The sequence below is a fragment of the Scomber scombrus genome, chromosome 24 (assembly GCF_963691925.1).
Source record: "Scomber scombrus chromosome 24, fScoSco1.1, whole genome shotgun sequence".
Taxonomy (NCBI): domain Eukaryota; kingdom Metazoa; phylum Chordata; class Actinopteri; order Scombriformes; family Scombridae; genus Scomber; species Scomber scombrus.
This window is the reverse complement of record NC_084993.1, coordinates 6,753,640-6,774,632: the sequence shown is the minus strand read 5'-3', so window position 1 is coordinate 6,774,632 and position 20,993 is coordinate 6,753,640. Positions and strand designations below refer to the sequence as shown.

At 39.7% G+C, this 20,993-nt stretch overlaps 3 protein-coding genes across 6 annotated transcripts in view; 1 reads left to right on the top strand and 2 right to left on the bottom strand.

The window, feature by feature from the left end:
- Positions 1-5,570, top strand: part of filip1l (filamin A interacting protein 1-like) — a 72,373-nt gene extending 66,803 nt beyond the window's left edge. For both annotated transcript variants that reach the window (XM_062414648.1, XM_062414647.1), the window contains one exon: positions 4,705-5,570. In XM_062414648.1, coding sequence (XP_062270632.1) covers positions 4,705-4,923 — 219 coding nt within the window. In that variant the 3' untranslated portion in view covers positions 4,924-5,570. The remainder of the gene's footprint in view (positions 1-4,704) is intronic.
- Positions 5,571-6,131: 561 nt separating this feature from the next.
- LOC133976461 (epithelial cell-transforming sequence 2 oncogene-like) lies at positions 6,132-14,460 on the bottom strand. Its single transcript, XM_062414673.1, has 21 exons — positions 14,326-14,460; positions 13,474-13,586; positions 13,200-13,362; positions 12,838-13,093; positions 12,371-12,647; positions 11,913-11,961; positions 11,606-11,771; positions 10,753-10,881; positions 10,565-10,657; positions 10,126-10,332; positions 9,946-10,049; positions 9,651-9,812; positions 9,473-9,559; positions 8,920-9,029; positions 8,571-8,718; positions 8,240-8,313; positions 7,903-8,059; positions 7,572-7,637; positions 7,371-7,459; positions 6,497-6,669; positions 6,132-6,407 (listed from the first exon to the last, which is right to left on the bottom strand). Exons 1-21 carry the CDS (start codon positions 14,458-14,460, stop codon positions 6,274-6,276), a joined length of 2,892 nt encoding a protein of 963 aa, XP_062270657.1. The 3' UTR covers positions 6,132-6,273.
- Positions 14,461-15,378: 918 nt separating this feature from the next.
- Positions 15,379-20,993, bottom strand: part of ccdc28a (coiled-coil domain containing 28A) — a 113,331-nt gene continuing 107,716 nt past the window's right edge. For 2 of the 3 annotated variants that reach the window (XM_062414781.1, XM_062414782.1), the window contains exons 4-8: positions 17,745-17,937; positions 17,468-17,649; positions 17,130-17,284; positions 16,833-16,855; positions 15,379-16,653 (exon numbers count right to left, since the gene is read on the bottom strand). In XM_062414781.1, coding sequence (XP_062270765.1) covers positions 16,599-16,653; positions 16,833-16,855; positions 17,130-17,284; positions 17,468-17,649; positions 17,745-17,908 — 579 coding nt within the window. In that variant the 5' untranslated portion in view covers positions 17,909-17,937 and the 3' untranslated portion in view covers positions 15,379-16,598. Of the gene's footprint in view, positions 16,654-16,832; positions 16,856-17,129; positions 17,285-17,467; positions 17,650-17,744; positions 17,938-18,119; positions 18,605-20,993 lie in introns of those variants that run through there. The other variant, XM_062414780.1, reaches the window with a different exon arrangement.

The following is a 20,993-nucleotide window of genomic DNA, read 5'->3' as shown; positions in this document are numbered from 1 at the left end:
GAAGTGTTATTTTTTAGTTTGTCATCCATGCTTGCCAATTTCATTTATTCACTAAATCCAGCATGTTTTTAAATGTGTGAAATTAAAAAATAATCTGAGGAAAATGTGATTAGATTGAAATCAGTTGTTTGATGTGATTTCTGATGCATGCAAGATACCGTTTTAACACTTGACATATCAATCCAATGTGCTCATGTTATCGAATGTGTAGTTAAAAGATTAAAAATCACATTTATCACATTTGCATATGAAGACTTTTAACACTTTGTTAGACCCAATTAAATAATATCCAACTGGAACAAATGTCAGAAAAACCTTTGTGCCAAATTACAGGACAGAAAGTCTTCTGGGATTATCACGTGTTTGCTTGCTCGAGTTAAAATCATAGGCTGATGTCATACTTTTTTCTTACATCCTGAGGACAGAAACCCAGTGACCAAGAATGAAAACCAGTCTGATGTGAACTTGGAGTCCTCTTAAATGATACAATGGAAACTTTGCCTAGATCCTTTAAACCTTAGAGCAGTGCTCCATAAAGCTGCTGTTGGAGATGAAGCTTGTATTTCTCAAAAAAGGTGCAATGTTATGTTGAATTGCGGTTGCTCTGCTGACTTTAATGCATTACTGAAGTATAGTTTGAATAGTTGATTATTTAATGGTTGGTTGCAATTTAATGAAAATAGAAGACACTCACTTAATCATCATAAAAATTAAACTCACCCCAGAGGCAACAGGGGGCTGCAGTAGCTTTTCACATACCTCCACATTTTTAAAGACTATAAATTGAAAAGTCTGTCAAACACATTCATCTCTTTCTGGTCTTCAATGACAGGATAAATTAGCAGCAGATCCCAACAGCTTTCAGTTTACCATGACCATCATCCACACTACTGAAAGGTATCCACTGCTCTGACAGTTAACATCCCCGATCCATTTGTGGTCAACATAGTATGACAAAGAAAATACCTCGAATCAAATCAAATCTTTTAAAGCAGCACCACAAGGAGAAACTGCCCTTTATTGCCAACTGCTACATGCGTAACCAATGAATATTGCTGCAAAAATCAAAAAAAGGCAGAAACCTGATACGATATTTGGGTCTTAGCATTTGTTGATAGTTTGACCTCAGTGGTCTCTTAGTAGAAAGTCTCACTTAGCTTGCTGTTCACTGGGTAGAAACCCAAAACTTCTGTTATATTTTTCTTTCTCCCATGAATCATGTCCTTTGAAATGAGTCATCAGTCTGACTTACGAATGTTCCTCCATGTATATGCATTCTTCTAAATGTGGTTTCATGTGCCCACAGTGGAAATATTACCACATACATGCGTTTCGTATAAATTAAATCTGTACTGTAGGTCAGAGCACGAGGATGGGGGGACGGACACTGAAAGACACAGAATAAGGGGAGACAGATGATACAAGTGAAGATGTTGTGGAGTGATTTTATCCGTTGTGGTACACTCATCAATATAATGTCTTAATATGAAACTCAGGTAAGAAAGAACTACCAAACTGAAAAGCATCAAACTTTGAGTGATGGGCCTTTCTGGCTGTAGTTTTAAGTACAGTAAAGTACGTATCTGAATAATGTATGTAATGTAATAACACCAAAAAAAAAAAAAGATATACTGAAGACACTTGGAGATTTGAATATAGTATATATTGTAATGGTACTTAACAAATTCAGCTACACAAACAATCATGAATGAAAACAAGAGCTCATTTTGCTTCATCTCAGGATTTATCATCTGCAGGCCTAAGCATTATTACAGTATACCAACAAAAGCTGGTGAGCTAAATAAGCATCACAGCCTAAAATATAGCCAGCACAGTTAGGAGGCCAACTCCAAAACTGTCACCTGGCTCAGTTCACCAAGCATTTGTAGCAGCAGTCATATCTCTGAATAATTTCCTAAGAAAATGTCAGTAATAGTCCTGATAAAAGCAGAAATCTTTAGCGTCTTACAGTTTCCAAAAATCACAGGACTATCAGAGGAGTTTGATTTAGATGCAACATTACTCTAAATGATAAACTCAAAAAAACTATAGAGTCCTCAATGTCATTTAGATGGAGCAAGGCAACTGTTGCAGGAAAGCAGTGAAAACAACCCAAACATGAATGTACACACACACACACACGCATGTACGTTTGACAACAAGGAGATAATTAAATCAAGCATTAAATTGAATGAGTGGGAAGGAGCTGGAGCAGCTGAAGAAACGGGATCCAGCAGTCTGGGCACGATGAAATGATGCAGCGGCTAAACAAGATGCTATTCATTAAACGTCTACTTGAGAAACCATTGAGCAGCTGGGATTGCTGTCTGTGACCTCAATTAGCCCCTGACTCACTTTGGACTTACTCAATTCATAAACTGTACTCATATGGTTGAGCCAAGAAAGACAGATCTGTGCACGGTATTCCTGCCAGACTGATCAAATGTGTATCCAATGACATCCTAGAGGCCAAAGTGTATTTCATTGAAAAGCCTGTAGTGATAGCAGCTTCTGTTGGCTAAGAACAAGGCAGTAAACACAAAGTGATGCCTCTGATTAACAGCAGCATACTAATGCGAATTAAATGCTGCCAAGAAAGTCTAATTACCAAATTGCATGCCAGAAAAACAAGTTGTGTATCAAGTATTACACTGCAAGAGAGAGTGGATTTCCTCACTTTAGCCCACAGTGATTATAATCACAGAGGAATTTGCCCAACTTGACTGACACTCACAATAAAAACAGGACAGGACGACAATGACTTCCTCTAAACATAAGCCTCCACACTGCGTGCGAGTGTGTGTGAGAGGGTAGACACTGCAAGAGTAGCCTCTCTCCCACCGCAATACAAGCACCAAAACAAACCTTGTGTTTGGTTGCTGTGGAAACAGCAGCGCCGGTATTGCACAGTGCGGGGCAGAGGAAGTACTTAGTCGAACTCCTGCTGCACCGCTGATATACGGGAGAACAAAGCCGCACATTAAGGCTCTTACCATGTAAAATCAACAAGGCTCCCTCGCTGTGGAGCTTGAACAGACTTTCTGGCCCATTAGCTCTGCTGAAATTTATACCCCATATGAATATTTAAGGAGATTTTTGTTAATTCTGAGAATCTCAAGCCACACTGAACACATCCAACTGCTTTTCTCATGTCACAGCGAGGGGGTTTGGTGTTTAGTGTGTTGCCTGGGAATAACCTCAGTTGTGTGATGAAATGCATGGAAACACTGAAAAGTTTCAGTTTCGCCCAGCTGCAGAAATGTGGACCAGATGAATGGCAATTTTAAATTTCAAATCCAATTAACACCCCTGCCTCTCCGCTGCAAAATGATTCCTTGTTTCAAATAGAAATTACACCCTGCATACAGATATTGTGCCGCAGTGACACGGATTCAAATTTGAGTTGGTGAACGAGGGCATTTTGTCAGCACATTTCACAAAAAGCAATTACCTTTCTCAAAAATAGGTGCTGGCATGTGTTGGTAATTTTGAAGAAAATGCCTGCTGCCTATTGTCACTGAGTAATTTAGTCTCTTTATGTAAGCGTGCTGGAGCAGACAAACTAAGTGCTTGAAAAAGAAGAGAATCTGACGTCAGACTGTTTATTTGACTCCTTAATGATGTACGATTTATGTAGTGGAAGAGAGTGACAAGGAACAAGAGAACATTTCTCAGGAGTAATAAGTGTCTACGGCATAACATGACCTTCACAAACTACTCTGGATAATTGCTCCTATCAGTTAAAGGCTGAGCTGTTTATATAAATCCCTGTTTCCTGCTCACGAATGTCCTAATTTACAAGAAGTAAACAAAACAGATTCCAAATGAATGAGGAGTACGTATGGTGCAGTACCCTTGCTGTTGTTGAGGTAACTCGTGATTGTGGAAAAATCTTAGTGTAAACAGGAAATGGTTTCTACTGTACAAGCACCAAACATCACAAAAGTGATGTACCTCAGTGTGCTGGCATGCCACTACGCATGTAAACACGCTGATTAAAAAGTGATTGCACAGTAAGCTGAGCAGTAAGTTGTTTAAGAATCTGAGAAATGAGATGTTTCCCATGATATTTCTTGTCCTTGTTTACAGATGCTGTGCTAAAAAAAAAAAAAACCCCAGCAAAACACTGGTTTCCAAGCAACACACTCACATAGGTATTAATCATGGGATATTCGAGACAACAATCCAAAACGCTTTTCATCAACTTTCATCAGAAATCCCTTTTTAAAACCCTCAATTATGAGTTGTGTGAGAAAACACCAGGTTTCATCGCATTTGAAGTCTTTTTTTGGAAAAGGACACTAACCGAACACTGACTGACTTACAGCATAAAAAACAGACAAACATGTACATTAGACAACATTTAATATGTGGAATAAGCCATATTTTGGACATGGCAAAAATATTAGATTGTAGGCTCACAAAACTGCCCTTTCTTCTATCTAGTTAGTATGAGATTATCCTTTTGACCATCTAACACTACAAAAACAAGCTTTTTCCCTTTAAATAAAGTGCAGTAAAGTTTGGTATAGTGGTCAAACACTGTATATAAAAGATGATTTGGTATCATCTAGTGGGCATTATCAGTATTGCATCACTTCTTAACTGAAATACTAATACTAATAGTCAATCTGGTGAACTACAAACTTATCTTGTGTACAGTATTATAACTATTTCAACCTTTCTCTCATTTTTTTCACACAGATACCTCTAGAAGCATTCCGGCGACCAGGACCTACGAGAATCCCCAAACCGAAGGGCTACAGCTCCCAGAAAGGGACAAACAGTACTAATCTTGGACTGCAGAACAAGGGTCAGCCGCCACAGACTCCTCTAACCACCGGGAAAGATCAGCCAACGCAAACACCTGCAGCACACAACAACAACAACAACAACCCAAACCTAGTCAACCGCAGGCTGTGATATGGCTGATGGCAGAAGGTCAGATTATAGTTCAGCTTAAATAGCCTCTTAGTTCATTTAGATTTTAAGCAGCAGATCTCACAATCCAGAATGAAAAATAATCATGAAAATCAAACTGTCAAAGTACTGATTTATTATTTTTTCCATCTCTCGTCCGCTAACCTATATCCATGGTGCTCTGAAGACTGCAAAATGCAACTGTTTATGGTGTCAATATTATGTTCAATACACACTGTGTGAGAAAAAAAAAAAAAAAGTCAGAGATTTTAGAGAAGTGGTTCTAATGTTGATTCATTTCATATTTGATGTCACTTTTGTGTGACTTGTGTGCAGATGTCACTGTGATCAAAATAAATAATGCTAAAGAGTAATGTTAAAATAATAAGTATGTTACGTGTCGTTGAAAGAAAAATCAATGTTTATTTGTATTGATTAGTTTGACGATTCTATCTGTTGTTAGATACAGATAATGATACAGCCATTAGATCCATTTCTTCGGATGGAACACGTGGACATTTTTTAAATAAGTGGCAATAATGTACATAAAAGTGTATTACTGATGTGTTGTACTGCAGCTCCTTCATAGTGATAATCTCTAAAATGTGACATTTGTGTTATTTTTGGTTATCAATAAAGACTTTTTGTACCTTGAACAGAGAAATGTCTCATTTTAAACATTGATTATGAATTATGAATCCAAACTGCAAATTGAGAAATGGCCACATTAATATCTTTATAGTTTTGATATAGATAAGAAGAAAACACATAAAAACAACATTTACAAAGTCGATTTAAAAAGTTGACAAATTGTAATAAATGTAAATTCTGATTTGAAAAACATGAGAAACAATACAAATGGTTTGAGATATGATATTTGAAAAGTGGCATTTTGGAATAAGAGACATTTAAAGAACGGATTGCTGCTCATTGTGATGCTAACATTGTCTTCCTAATGGTTTAATGACAGAAGAATGACGTCAGACTAAATATATGTGACATACAGTAAGTTTCAGTGGTAGTTTTGAGTCCGTGATTGACAATCTGAAAGTTGTGACAACATCATTTTGTCTCAAATCTCATGTTAACATAGATTGTAATAATTTGCCCCTTTACAGCTGCAGGATTCAGTTATTCAGTTTGATTATTATTTCAGGAAATACTGTTAAGGACAAATGTGATACTCAGAACACCATTTGGTAGGTGTGCAATGTCGCTCTGTTGAATCGTGGCGTGAGAGTTTGGTAATTTCAAGTTTCCTGATCTTTGTTATTTTTTCCACACACAAAAAAAAAGGGACAATATTGGTGTCCAAACCTCCTCTTGTCTTTCCGGTGTACTGTCATGGTGCCATCACTGATGTCCTTTCAGAGCTGTTTTTATAGCTGAACTCAGCACGGACAGGAAGTGCGATCTCTCTTCACCTCTCTTAGTGGCACAAACCCAAGAACGACAAGGCCCCTCCAGGACAAAGGCATGACACACATCTACAAAGGCAGAAAGTAAGAAATAACTAATCAAAGAAGACCAAAGACTATGTAAACAGATCACTGTAAAATAGCTTATATCAACTCACAGGGTGTGTGTGTGATCTCTCTGAAAGTCAGGCTGGCGAGGGCCACAGAGGCGAGGAAGGTGTGTGTGCTGCGGTGAGCAAGGGTAAAAGGTGTGTGCAGCACTCTCCGCTGTGTCAGCACCAAAGCATCATTAAACAGGAACATGCCCACATCGGACACATGCTCATAGGTCCTAATTACGCAATCACACAAACAGAGGGCAGATCATTCGATTAGATATGTAAATTCTGTAATGCTGCCATTTGAAATGCATTGATAACACAAAAAACAGCCACACGTTGCAAAATTTTACTTTTACATTTTTAAATGCAAAGTAAATATATCTGTCTCATTATTCAACTATTTATCTTCCAGCTTTAAAGTTGTTGAAAGCATCTGAATCAGCTTGTTCCAGCTCTTCATTTAAGCTACATAAAGTTCATGTATTCTTTGGTTGCACCACATCATTAAATGGTAATTGCATGCTGTGTGCATCAATTATACACACAAATATTCAGCATGACAGCTTTGGTAACTTTAAACTAAAGTGATCTCCAATTAGAATTAAAAAAAATAAAGCTCAATTTAAAAAAAAGTTACACAATCAGTGATGTTTAAGGGGTTAAGATATGCTCACAGTCGTATATGACTAACTCTTATGTGACTGGATGGGTTTTAAAGGGGAAATATCTGCACATTTCCAAGTCTATATTTATATTATGGGGCACTACTGGGACATTGTTGCATGATTCACTGTTAAAAAACAACTCCTTATTTATCTCAAACTGGCCCTTATGCAGCCAGTCAGTTCATCCTCAAAAAGGCTGTTTATGAGCATGTGTGGCAATCTGATGTCAGCTTGTCAGCATGGTAGAAAAATGGTTGTGCTGTTACCTGAGAGAGTCTGGGATATGTTGATCAGGGCTCCTGAGCAAAGCAGCATCCTGAGTCATTATTAGCTGCCTGTTACTTTCGCTGAGGTTCTGCACACATACAAAAGATGAGATATATTAATATCAGTAGAAGAGTGTGAGCTTTCCATAATGTTTGAGTGTTTATGTCAGAGAAAAGTGAAAGGGGGAGCTGCGTTTTTACCGGACAACCTTGGATCATCTGCTGTGTTTCCTCCATCAATTTGTCTCTTTCTGAGTTACTCTTTAACTGAAAAAGAAGAAAGAGTGAGTGTCTTAAATTTAAAACAAAAAGAGGCACAGTCTTTGTCTCTGGGTAATAGCAGTTGAGTGCACTTCTCCACTCCAATTTGGTTTAAGTATTAGTTTGTAACAAAGATACTTAAAAGACTGGAAAAACAGAGCTAGTGGAACAACTGAGAGGCGGCTGGAAAAATAATTATCTCAATCATGTTGTTACAGTAAATAATATGACATAATGATACACGCTACATTTTTAAATCATAACGTCATACCTTGTGTATAAATCCTCTGTATTGTTGCAGTGTGTTGAGGGCGGAGGAGAGGTGTGTGTGGTCGGGGTGAGCGGGGGGGGTGTGTAATGTCAGAGCTTGTAGCAGAGTCACATACTCTTGTATTCTCCAGACTGGACACAGCAGCAGCTCCTGTAGGCTTCACAAACACACACACACACACACACACACACACACACACACACACACACACACACACACACACACACACACACACACACACACACACACACACACACACACACATATACAGACATGTCATGATTCGGTCTAATATGGTTAGGAAAGGTGTGAGCGTCAGTGCTTATATGGATGTTACCTCAGCATGTGTGTTGCAAGAGTTTTGTCTGCGGTCTTCAGGAAAGCTCGAAATCCAGGTTTCGTCTCTCTGCACTGACACACACACAATTTTTACTTACATAGGATGTTACACCTAGCTGCTGATTCAATCATGCAAATAGAGATCCTCAAAGTATCCTTCGCTGAATAAAATATAGGTACTTCATGTTTGATTGAAAGTAGTGCAGAAACAGTTAAAACAGACTGAATGCATTTTTTTAAAGAGCTGTAAATAAGTAGAGCTACTTTAGCTGGATAGCTTGAGGTGCCTGTAGTGTAAATGATGGACAAAACACGTTGTTTGACTCTACCTTGTCAATAGTGGAGAGGGCAGTGGTGTAGTTGTTAAAATAGTTGGTGTAGACTCTGAGATTTGAGCACAGCTTTACACACACGTCTCCTATACACTGCTCTGCACCCCACTGCTGCAGCCTGGCCTGTAGATCTGCCTGAAACACTCTGCAGCACACACACACACACACACACACACACACACACACACACACACACACACACACACACACACACACACACACACACACACACACACACACACACACACACACACACACACACACACACACACACAAACAATGTCAACACAAGCAGATGCAAACACAGCATCATATAAATGTGCGTATATTTGGTGCGTGTGTGTACCTGTTGAGCTCCAGTATTTGTGTGACAGGGCTGAGGATGATCTGAATGTCAGCGTAGCTGAGAATGGCTCTGTTGGAGTTCAGAGATGCTGTAAGAGGCTCCTGGTACACCTTCAGCACAGAGGAAGGACAGACATCAGTAATATATTTATAGTTTATAATACTTACAGTTCCTGGCATCCCTCAGTTATCAACGTGAACCCTTTCTGCACCTAAACGAGCAAACACACCACTTGCTGAGCTGGAAACACATCAATATTCTTCTAGAATCGGTTTCTGAATAAAGTGGGAACAAGTAATAGACCATGCAGCTGCACAATCAGCATTTTATATCTAAAACACCTCATTTGAATAGTTATTTGATACTCCCTATAGTTTGCTGACTGGACTGAGTTCCTATCTGACCGAGCTGCATCAATGCTCAGTGGATGTTTTCCACACTTTATATTCATTAAGTGAGAGGAAATATTTGGCTTCTCAGCAGCTAAACACATGATGGAGGTATTACAGCTCCCGAATGAGAAATTTAGTAAGTTCAAAAACAAAAAGCTTACGTTTAGCACAGCGTTCAGTCTGCTTAGATAAAGACACTCGCTGTGGTGCAGCTCTCTGGCTGCTACGCCTCTCCAATCTAACATCATCTAAAAGGAGAAAGAAAGTAGTTTGGCTGTACAGATGAGAAAGTGTTCTCCGTTATCTTTCTCTGATGGAAAAAATTCAAAGCACACGCACCTGTGGTTGTTCAGGCATCATGCATATCTGTGAGCTATGTGGTGCTGAAGAGAAATTATCTACTCCTATGTTTCTCCACTTTTTCTCTCCACTACTCTCTCCTCCCTCCTTCTGCTCACTCCATCTTGTCAGGAAGATGGCGAGAAACTCCAACGGTCGGGCCTGAAAAATAGAGAAACGCATACATGGATCTACAGGCTAATGATGCAAATTTAGATCATATCGATTATGTGTTTTTGCTCTTGTTCTATGGTACTTGTGCATTGGAAAAAAACCTCTTTACAGTCTTCCTCACCTCTTCCTCTATGGTGAGAGCAGTGAGTCCTTCAGTCAGAGCCACACTTAGGTCTTTTGACACACACAGGTCCTCCAGACAGACTTTCTCCCACAAAAACTGACCTATGAAAATATGAACTCTTTATAGGAGAAAGGGTATTCACAGATGTACGTGCATCTACATGTGAGTGGGACCCACCCAGAGCTCGGCCCCTGGCCACGAGGCTGACCTGCTGTAGCTGTGGCCCCAGGCGGCCCCTCAGCTCCACCAGAGCCTCCTCCATCCACTGAGCCTGTCTGCACCAGCCCTGCAGTATGCTCTCACACACATACTGGTGCGCCGGGGCTGCCAGTTGCTGGTTTGAGAGCTCGGTGCACACACTGCCGTCTGACCACTCGCTCATGACTGGGGAAGGGCAAAGGTTAAAGAGAGTAAGTATGTTTCTTGTGGCGACACTAAGTGCTTTAATAAAATAGATCCCAGAGACTCATCAGACGCCTGCTGGCTCACACATTTTTTGGGGGTGTTAGTGGGTTTTGAGGTCACAAAAGAGCATATTCTGAGGCTTGGGTCACGGAAAAACTTGTCAGTTGAAGTTTCACAGTTGAGTGAAAGCGTTGTGCAAAGGGTGACTCACTATTCTGAAAACTTCCAGTGGCAAGACCCGTTGGCGCCCAAACCTTGAGACCAGTAAGAGCAGAGAGAGTCTGGATGAGAGCCACTCCTGAGGCTGTGGGAGAGCGAGAGGCAGGGAGGCAATTAGATCCAGAAACACTGATGGAAATATAGATTACTGAGAAGTAGACAACATGAGTGTCCACCCACCTGATGCTGCCAGCGGTGAGAAGATGTCAACACCTCCTCCTTCCTCGGTTGGTGCCACCCAGCCGCACAGTTTTTCCCAGAATTCTCTGTGGTCAGGAGTTGGCAGAGTGCGCTCAGATAGGCTACAACCTGCAGCATAAAGAGGGAACATCAAATTAGATTAACAGCCTGTTAGTTTTACAAAACTAACATAAAGATGAATCTTCAGCTTTAACCAATAAGGGATCAGCGCATTTTCTCAAATCACAGACAACCATGTGATCCTTTAATTTACTTAAAATATAAAATCAAGATATAAATTTCACAGATCTGATCTAATCAATCTATAGTAGCTATTTGACATCTTTACTTGACATACTTGTAAAAACCTCATAGCAGGAGTTAAACTAGAAAAACTGAATTTTCCAGTAAAATATTCTTTCTAATTAGTAAAAAAAAAAAAAAACTGTTTCTGTGAGTGTGTGTTAAGTTGTTGGGTGTATCACATTGTGCTCTTAAAAATTAGGAAATGTTTTAAATTTGTTACATAAAAATTGTTTAAATAAAGGAAACATCAGATAAAGACCACGGCTCATTGCTCTGGAGTGTAGCGAATTCAAACAATGTAAAATTAATGTTAGATTTTGATAATTAGTCTAACGTGAATTTGTAGTCTACAGGGACAAAGGGATAGCAATGGACTATAAAACCCACTATAAGTATTATCACATTACAATAACCCATGAAATGATTTTAACAGATGTGATTCCCTGCACCCTAAGAGATAATCTTCTAGCACTGCAGGCTCCAGTTGGACTGGAACTAACCCTGGCAGTGTTCTCGCACATTAAGATACACAGATGTTAATTCTCACTGTGAAGCAGATGGATTTCCTCTGTTCCTCCCGGAGCTAACAGGCCCAGCCTCTGCGCTCGCTGCCCAAAAACAGCCCTCTCCACCTGGGCTAAGAGAGCTGAGAGAGTCCCTCTGTGGTCATACAGAACTACAATCACTCCTGCCTTGACGCCACTCAGCACCAACTAGGTTGAGCGTGAGGGGAGCGAAAGAGAAAGAGCAGACAGAGAAATATTATTTGTCTTTTTTTTCCTTCTTTTATTTCCACATTCACAGTGTTTTCTTCCTCTACTGAAGAAATGGGCTGACTGACTGATGAAACTCACCTCGTAGGCAGGAATTCTGTTGGAGACCAGCAATAAAAAGACAGGATTGCTGCGATGGATGGGAGAGGCGGTGTTTCGGGGTGCATGTCTGTAGGTGAAGGCGGACAGCGCTCCACTGGCTTTGTTCAGCCTTTCACTGCGAGGAGATATATGGTTCAAATCACTGCGTCAGTACATTAATAGGGTAAACTTCATCATCTCAATCAAGCCTCATCTTGAGAGAATTGTCAACAATTTTCACAACAATTTTCCCCTCTCTTGTGTCTAATGTCAGAAACTTTGACCTCATATCATAAAGTTACTGCATTATGTTGAGTATTGATTCTAATATTCTGCTCCCCTTCTGTATAAACAAGCCAAAACACCTTTTTATATAAGAAATACACTTCAAGTTGCAGAGCTTTTATATTGAGTTTCATTATATTACACAGGTGTTTTGTATCTTCTAATTCTAACACAGGTAGCTGATATCATTGAAGGTAAGTGAGTGTGTAGGCAATGACCTGATAGGCCGGGTATGGACTCTCTCCAGGTTCTGGGCTGCAGTCACTGACTGTCCCTGGTCCAGGCTAAGACAGAGACTGGCAGACTCAACAGTCCTCAGAGGCCAGGAAAGGGAGGGCCATGAGCTGAATGTTATCCCAGAAGTGGGCGTCCCTGTCTGGGAACATCTACCTCTGGCTTCTCCAGGCTTTGTGTAGCTGCCCCAGGCTCTCCTGGTTCTCATGGATGTTCCTGCAAATGAGGAAGAGACGTAAACACCAGTCAGTGAAAGAATAAAAAGCTCAGAGAGAATTTGGGAGTCAGCTGTATTTTAAGCCAGGGTCTCTCAAAACTTTTATCTATTTGATCACGTCAATAAAATGTTTTACAGAATATTTCTCAAGCACCTTCAGGTTCAAGTATTTCTTTATTTTCCACTTACTCTTCTCCTCCTGAAGTTTCTCTCTGATCATCTGCCTGATCCTCCTCTCCTTCCTTCTCTCTTCCTCCTCTTCTGTCAACCCGCTGCTTTGCTGGTTGAGGGTGCCGTACCACTCCGCCGCCTCCCGGGGAGTGAGCCAGTCCAGAGTGGACACGCAGGACACATAGTGGTTCTTCCACGCTCCGAACTCTCTTTCTCCAGGAGTGTATGGAAGAAACCAGCCTCTTCGGGTACAGCGGCCTGCCCAGAGACAGTCCTGAAGATCGGGAGGAGAAGTGGGTCAGAGGAGATGAAGGGATTCATACAAAACTTTTAATTGAACTCAGTGAAACATAAAAACCTTTCTTTTTATGGCTTCTCACCTGTTCAGCCAGGACCTTCCAGTGCCAGCTGACTTGGGCGGCAGAGCAGAGGTCACGAGGAGACAGGAATGACATCACATACAGGGACAGGAAGCGTGGCAGCACCGCCGTAAAGTCCACTTGAGTCACTGGAAGCGTCTGAATCAGCAAATCCCTACAGTACCTGTAGTCAGATGGTGAAAGTATTTGAATTTCAATCCTCTCTTAAAAACCTTTTTTTCTTTTCCCTTTTCATGACACAAATCCACATCAAAGGGGTAAATGAAGACTTTACTTGAGCTGTGAGTTGGCGCAGCGTGTGAGCAGAGTGTGCAGCAGGTGTTTCCTCTGTCTGTCCGTCCACAGGTCAAACCAGTGGAGCACAAGGCCGATCCTCTCCTCAAATAACTGGGAGTAAATGGGGACAGGACACCAACAAACTGCAGGCAATCAGTGACAGTCTCATTTGTCTGCCAAAAGCTACAAACTGGCTTCCAAAACACTGATGAAAATCACAGGAATGGAGAGATTCTTTATTAAAAAAACAACATATAAGATAAGAATAATGATGGAAGAATGGCTGAAAAAGCATCAGGTATAACTGAGTGAAATTGTACTTTAGGAGCACTGCCATTCTTATGTTCTGTGTGTTTTTACAGGGAAACTGGCAGCTGGTGTAAAATCTTTTTTTCTTTCTTTTCTTTTTTTACAAATTCCCCATTATTCAGGACACGTCTTCAGTCTCTCTGGTTAAATTCTGTAACCTATTAACATTTACACATAACTGTTACATTTCTGCTTTTTCATTCATTTCAAGGAAATACGTGTAATTTTGTGATTTAATCATTCAGTTTTAATAAGAAACACCTTTCCTTTACCACTACAATAAGCTGAAATGTGACTTACACTGCATGCACTTAAAAAGGGAATTTCAATCTCTTCACACCTGGCCAATCAAGTGTATTACCAAATTAACCTATCCCGGAGTGTTTATGTATGTGTATAATGTATTATTGAAAACACGAAAATGTCATTACATATTTGTGTGTTCATGTATTTTATAGTTAATCATGTCACCATAACGTCAATTCGGTGTTAAAAAGGCTGATATTTGAGTTGAGATTGGTTCCAGGTGTTGCGCTCTGACCTGCAGGTTTCCCGGCTTGTTGTTCAGAGGAGTCCAGCAGCTGAAGCGGGTTTGGAGGCTGCGGGCTTCGTAGTCTGTCCCGCTGAGCTGCCACCGCTTCACCGAGTGCGGGGTCGATTTGAAGCTCGTCTCCATCGTTTCACACGCAGATAACCCTCTTCAAGAAAAGCGCTTAGTACTGATTGAATGGGTGAAGCGCCATTTGAACTCAGACTTAGCTGCCCACAGGCTGCCACTGTGCTCCCAGTAACCTTAGAGACGCATCAACACAAGGATGAGCACATTCCTTGACACAGCCCATCCTGTCCCTTCTGTGCATAAATAATTAACAAGGTGTTTAAAGGACAAGTTCACATTCTGTCCTAAAACAACAGTCAGGTGCCCAAATGAACACTGAAACGTGTTTTTCTTGCTGTAATCATTCGTAATGTTCATACTGACCATTTGAAGATCCCTTCATAATTAAGTTAAGTGACGGAGGACAAAATCCAGTCCTCTTTCTGTGCGATAATGTATTTAAAAGTTTATCTGAAGCTAAGTCCAAATGAGTCAAATCAAGTAGAGATCTTTCAACATTATAGTCTTTTTAGTGCCAAAGTCCCTCTTTTGGTTACTGTACTTCCACCACAGCTCAACACTGTCCGAGGAAATAAAAAGAGAAAATTTGATACTAAAAAGACTGTAAATGTGTCAGATATCCATTTGACATGACTTACTCAGACTGCTGAAGCCTCATATAAGCTTCACATCAACATTTAAATGCATTTTTTTTTGCACTAAATGACTGTGTGGGTTTTGGCCTTCATCGCTTCCATTGAAAGCACATTTGAAGGGGATCTTGTAATAGCCACTATGAACAGCAGGAATGATTACAGCAAGTAAAACCTTTCACTGTTCGTATGGACACCTGACTGTTGTTTTCAGACACACTTGAAAAATGTGTCCTTTAATACAAATGTTTCATAACATCTTTTTTTGTAGGAGTGTGGCATACTGACATACTTTGTCAGCATCTTCTGCTTGTGAATAGTTTCAAAAACTGTAGTCACTAGATCCAGACAACACATTTATTAATAAGTCAATAAAAATAAAAATCACCAAACAGTTCAAACAGTAAAACACCTCAATAAACAAACATTACACCCCAACCCCCCAAACAACACTGGTTAAAATAAGATGTGAAAATAGGATAAGATTTACAATCAAAACAGCATAAAAATGATTATCTTTCCTTCCTGCGCTCAGAGAAACCCAAAAACTAAAATCAACATGTTTTATGGAAGTCACTTAAAAGGTTAAAACTAATAAGGCAAAGATGATTAAATTAGGAATTAAGGCATAGTCGTGACGTCGACATTTGGATTACTCAGTCTTTTGCAGCGTCAGTGACGATGTGTTTTGCATGTGGCATGGATATGTGCAAATGTATTCAACACCGAACAATGTGTTGGAGGTGATTATCAGGCAACTCTCATTCACTCTCACAAACTGGGGTCACAGCACAGTTTGGTCAGAATCTATTATGCATTTAAATATAATTTTGCATTAATATAATCAGGAAATATGTTCATTTTTTCCTAACAGCTAAAAATTCAAACTCATTTTTAAAGCTCTGTGGTGATAAGTAATTATATATTAATTTAGCAGTGGGGCTTTAGTTTGTGTGTTCAAAGACACAGATTGACAAAAGTGCAAAAGAATGATCTTATATCTAATAACTGTTAAAAGTCTGACATCAGTTCACAAGTGAAACAGTGAACACTTGAGAACTTGTGAATTAATCAACTGCTGGCCAAAATATCACTTTGGTTATTAAAAACAGACCACGATAGGAATGCAGCCTACAGTCTTATATGTGTTGAAAACTCTCTCTATAGAACATCGACTGTAGATAAAAGATATTATACTGTATCTGATACGTCAGACAGGGTGATAAAATTAAACCATACATCAGTAAGTGGATTATTCTAATATTGGTGTTTAGTAATATAAGACTGGTACCATTTTCTTCTCAATATCAGCTGCATTTAGCACAACACAGCTGGTATACTCTGTTAAAAAAAAGTCAGTGCATCTAATAATACATCCACTCCACCCTGTACAGACAGGGAACGCTGGTGAACAGCTTTGATACCATTTCAAAATACTTTTTGCGAAATAGTGCCGACAACTTTGCTCCAACTCCACTTCTCTATTGCAGTCTCTCCAGGCAGTGTAAAACAAATAGTTGAGTCAAGATGTGGTTGAGAATAGGAGGAGAGGAGAGGAGAATTTCACATGCTGGCAGTCCTCGGGATCTCCTGGCTGTCTGCTAGATTCAGCTTCTGACTGGAGAAGTAGAGTTCAGGAGAAAAACAGCTACAAAAATAAAGTTTTTAAATAAGATGTATTGCCTGGATAAAATGTGTATTAATGTAACATTCATTTTATAACATTTAACTAGTTTTTTGTAGCAACTTATGCAAAATATGATGATGTCCGAAAACTGGTAACTGCCAAAAGGATACATTGAAGAACTGAGCTCTTCCAGCTGTGAAGAAACAGAACATTTTTATTTATGTAAGTGTACACGTCAGCAGGTTGTGCTGCAATCTTAGATCACTGTAAAGCACCTTCAATCCGCAGCTGACTAAACTCTTTAAGAGTTTAACGCTCACGAACGTAAGCAGCTAAATCCTCACTGGGATGTTGAGCAACAACACATCAATAAACAGAATTATGAACACAATACCAAAGACTGTTGATACACAAACATAAGTCAAAAAATATATATAAAAGGATTAAGACAGATTGCTATGTCTTACATTAAGAAGTAACTTGTCCATGTTGGTGTCACGGGCCATTTTTCTCTGGTCTTCAGGCATTTCATCCACCTCACCATAAAGATCAAAGTGCAATCGTGCCAACTTCTCCTGCATCTCTCTCACATGCTCCATCTGGCCAATGGAGCACTCGTTACCTGAGACAAATAGGAGATAGTGGCTTATTTATACATTTTTTGCATTTCCCCCCCTCTTCACTTGCACAACATCTGAGATGATTATGCCTTCCTACAAGACACAATATAGAGGATATAAATGCTTGTTTTCATCTCTAAGACATTTGTGGGTGTGTGCCTGCTCTGGTTAAGTGTCTAAATTACCAAACGCTTGGAGTTTCCCTGAGTGGAAGTCATTGAGGAGGCCGAGGAGGCCATTCTCCATCTCCTGTACGTCTGAGACATCAGTCAAGAAGGAGTGCTGGATGATGGGTGCTGCCTGTCCCTGGCTCTGACTAGCCTTCCCACCCACACCCAGCTGATACCTGGGTTTGTCTCGTGCTCCCCTGGAATAAAAGACAAATAAAACAGTGTTTAAAGCACCTGATTATGAATTCTGACGCATTATCTCCTATACTATGAATGATAAATTAGCTGTCACCTCCTATTCTTGCTCTTTTGGCTGGAGTGAGTCCCCGTGTTGTGGCTGTATCCGACGTGTCTTCCCCCGGAGGCAGCGCTGCTCTTCCGGCCAGAGCCACCCGTCGGAGCCGCTGGGTTGGTGGAGGACCTGGGACTCTTTCTCTTCAGCTTTCGCTCCTCCATGACTTCATGTTACGATGCTGCCCGGTAAGCTAGGTACAAGACACAGCACCTCAAAGCCGAGCATGCAGACAGAAACCAATCATAACAGGAATGTATCCAGGCTAAGCTAGGGTTAGCTCGCTACCTAGCTGTCAGGCTAATCTTCAAAAAATTGGACTTCAGAGTTAATGTCACTAAACAGAAAGATAAACACACGAATTCAACAACTCACAAGTGCAGCTGCAAACATCCGCAGTCGGGTGTGACAATGATAAACTGTCAACACGGTTAAAATATTTGCTAAACTACTCAAATTTGTGTGTGTAGCCCGCAGACTAGTTAGCTAACCCTGCAAACTCCGAAAACTTCCTGTTTTGGTCAGGGCCGAGTACCAAATCTCTATAAGTCCACCCCTACATTAGTGATTTAGTGATTAAAACAATACTGTATGTCTTCAGAATTAACAGAGTTTATATATAACAGTGCTTTGACTCTTAAAACAACAAAACACTACTTATTTATTATTAAAACTCAACAATACCTTGATAAAAGTTTCTCATCTGCCCTGCGTAGTGCTCTTCTGAGGGTCCTTACAAACAGGTTTGGAGTGCGGCCGCTGGTCGGTTGCGTCACATTACAGTTTCTTCTTTACTTTCCCATATAGTAATATTTAGTGTTTATATTGTGTACTAATTTAATGTGTACTTATTATTTGTTATGCTCAGGGATTCACCAACGTAATTTCGTTGCTGTCCACAGTAGCACAATGACAATAAAACGTCTTATGTCTAAATTATGTATACAACTTTGTAGAGCACATAAACGACTCAGTATCTTGAAAGCAATCTAATTTTATTAGCAACACATTTACACACATACATGTTTATGATTATGTTTATATGTATGCTACAGATTTGATTATCGAGTTATTGTTTCAATATTTCTGAACAGAAATTAACTTCCAGCTTCCCAAATGTGATACTTCTCTAATACAAAAGGCATGGGCTGCGACGGGAACTTGAGATGGACACTTTTCATAATTTACTTACACAATCATGAAATGATCAATTAGAGTGAGATGATAATTAGATTTCAAAAAATATTCTAAACTACTCATAACACACACATAGCCTACAGTATGATTCTTTAAACTTTATATTGTACACATGTATTTTACCTTTTTTTTTTATTATAATAATTTATTTTACGCCGTTATAAGATGATAACATGCTGATATTTCAAGATGCCAGTTTGAACTTTTGCATATATTAAAGTTACATTTTAAGTAAAGCTTTTAAAGTAAATTTTCCTATTTCCCAGAGTGACTTATTTCTTTCCTCTTTGCCTTTCTTTCTTAATGTGTCCACAAATATGCAATCAGTTTGTAGTTAGTCCATATTTCAGTGTCACTGGGTCAGCTCATCAATAGGTCATATGAGGACACTATCAAGTGGTGTATTGCTACTCTGGTTTCACCTCGATGGAGACATTTTTTTCTATGCATAAATCTTTCCAAAATCTTTGAAGCAGCACAACATTAATTCTGTTTTTGTGGTATTTTTGATTAACTGTAACCGAGGTGTAGCTCCAGAGTGTAACCACAAGGGGGAGCTAAGTGAACATCCAATGATGATCCCACTCTCTCCCTCTTTTAATAATAGCTGAGGGGGGAAAAAAGCTTAAAAAAGATACTTTCCAATTCCAAAGCACATTTCAAGCGATTATTAGCGGAGACAAATGCGTTATGAGGTCTGTAGGTGATGCTATTCCAGTCACAGTCTGGAATAGCTGCACAAAGTGATGATTTTATTAACTTTTACTGTCACCCAAGGGGAAAAAACACTCCTCATTTTCAGTGCTTGTAATCGCATTTCTGTCCCTTGTTGGTATTTACAGGATTTTCTTTGTAAGCCATACAGGAGGGGGGGGAAGCATAAGCTAGATGCTTTATTGGTAATTGAAAATTATTTTAAGTTTGCGGCTAAAAGCTCTTACTTTCTGTTGAAGGGTCAAGAGAAAATAGTTCCCCAATGAGCTTCTGTATGGTATCACATCATGAAATACACATGCAAGTCATGTTTGTCATGATCAGGGCTTGTCACTGGGACAACATACAATCCATAGAGTCTCTAGCTAAGCTGGCCTCTCATAACTCATAGTTCGGGGGAAATGGTTCAAAGATTTCATTTCAAATTTACTTGTATAGCACCATCTCATATACGAGCAGTTCAAAGTGCTTTTAATAAAAACAAAACAGCAAAACAATGCAAATAAATAAACATCCATGCGTACATACACATGAAAACACACACACGGTACAAATATGGTGTGGTCATTTAAGAAAATACTTGAGTGAAAAGGAAGATATTAAGTTTGGTTTTGGAAGAACAGTATTGGAGCAAGTCTAAGACAAGCATGCCAACTATTAAATTATTTAGGTGCATAAATACTGAATCTCACCAAACTTTGAAAGGGCTCTAGGTACATTGAGGAGATTTCCACCTTGTGACCAGAGAGATCTTGTATGAGATGTACTGTGGAGCCAGATCGGTAAGTGCTTTGTAAAGGCCCAGGAGTTATACGGAGTTCTGGATAAGCTGTTATCTACGGGTTGTTTTGTGTGGAGGACTCATAAACAGATAAATGCAATAATCCAGCCTGCTCATGACAAATGCATGCATGAGTTTCTCTGAGTCAGACTGGGAAAGAAAGCCTCTGATTCTGGAAATTATTCTGAGAATTGGTGATGCTGTTGATATTTTCCTTCGAGCTGTGTTCACCAATCCATGCTTTCTTGTAGGATTTTAATTTGAACATTTGTTTACAGTGATTTGGACTCCAGATACTTGCACACCAGCTGTCTCTGAGGTTTAACACCCACAACAAAAATCTCAGTTCTCCCTGTTCAGCGGAAGAAAGTTTGTTGCCATCCAGTGGTTGATTTCTTCCAAGCAGCTGACTAAGGAGTGTATGTGTTAGAAGTCATCAGTGGATAGTGAGATAAGAAGTTGTGTGTTATGGGCATAATCATGGCAACTGATGTTATATTTGCTGATAACGTAATCAAGGATAAGCATATATATGTTGAATAGAAGAGGACCCAGGT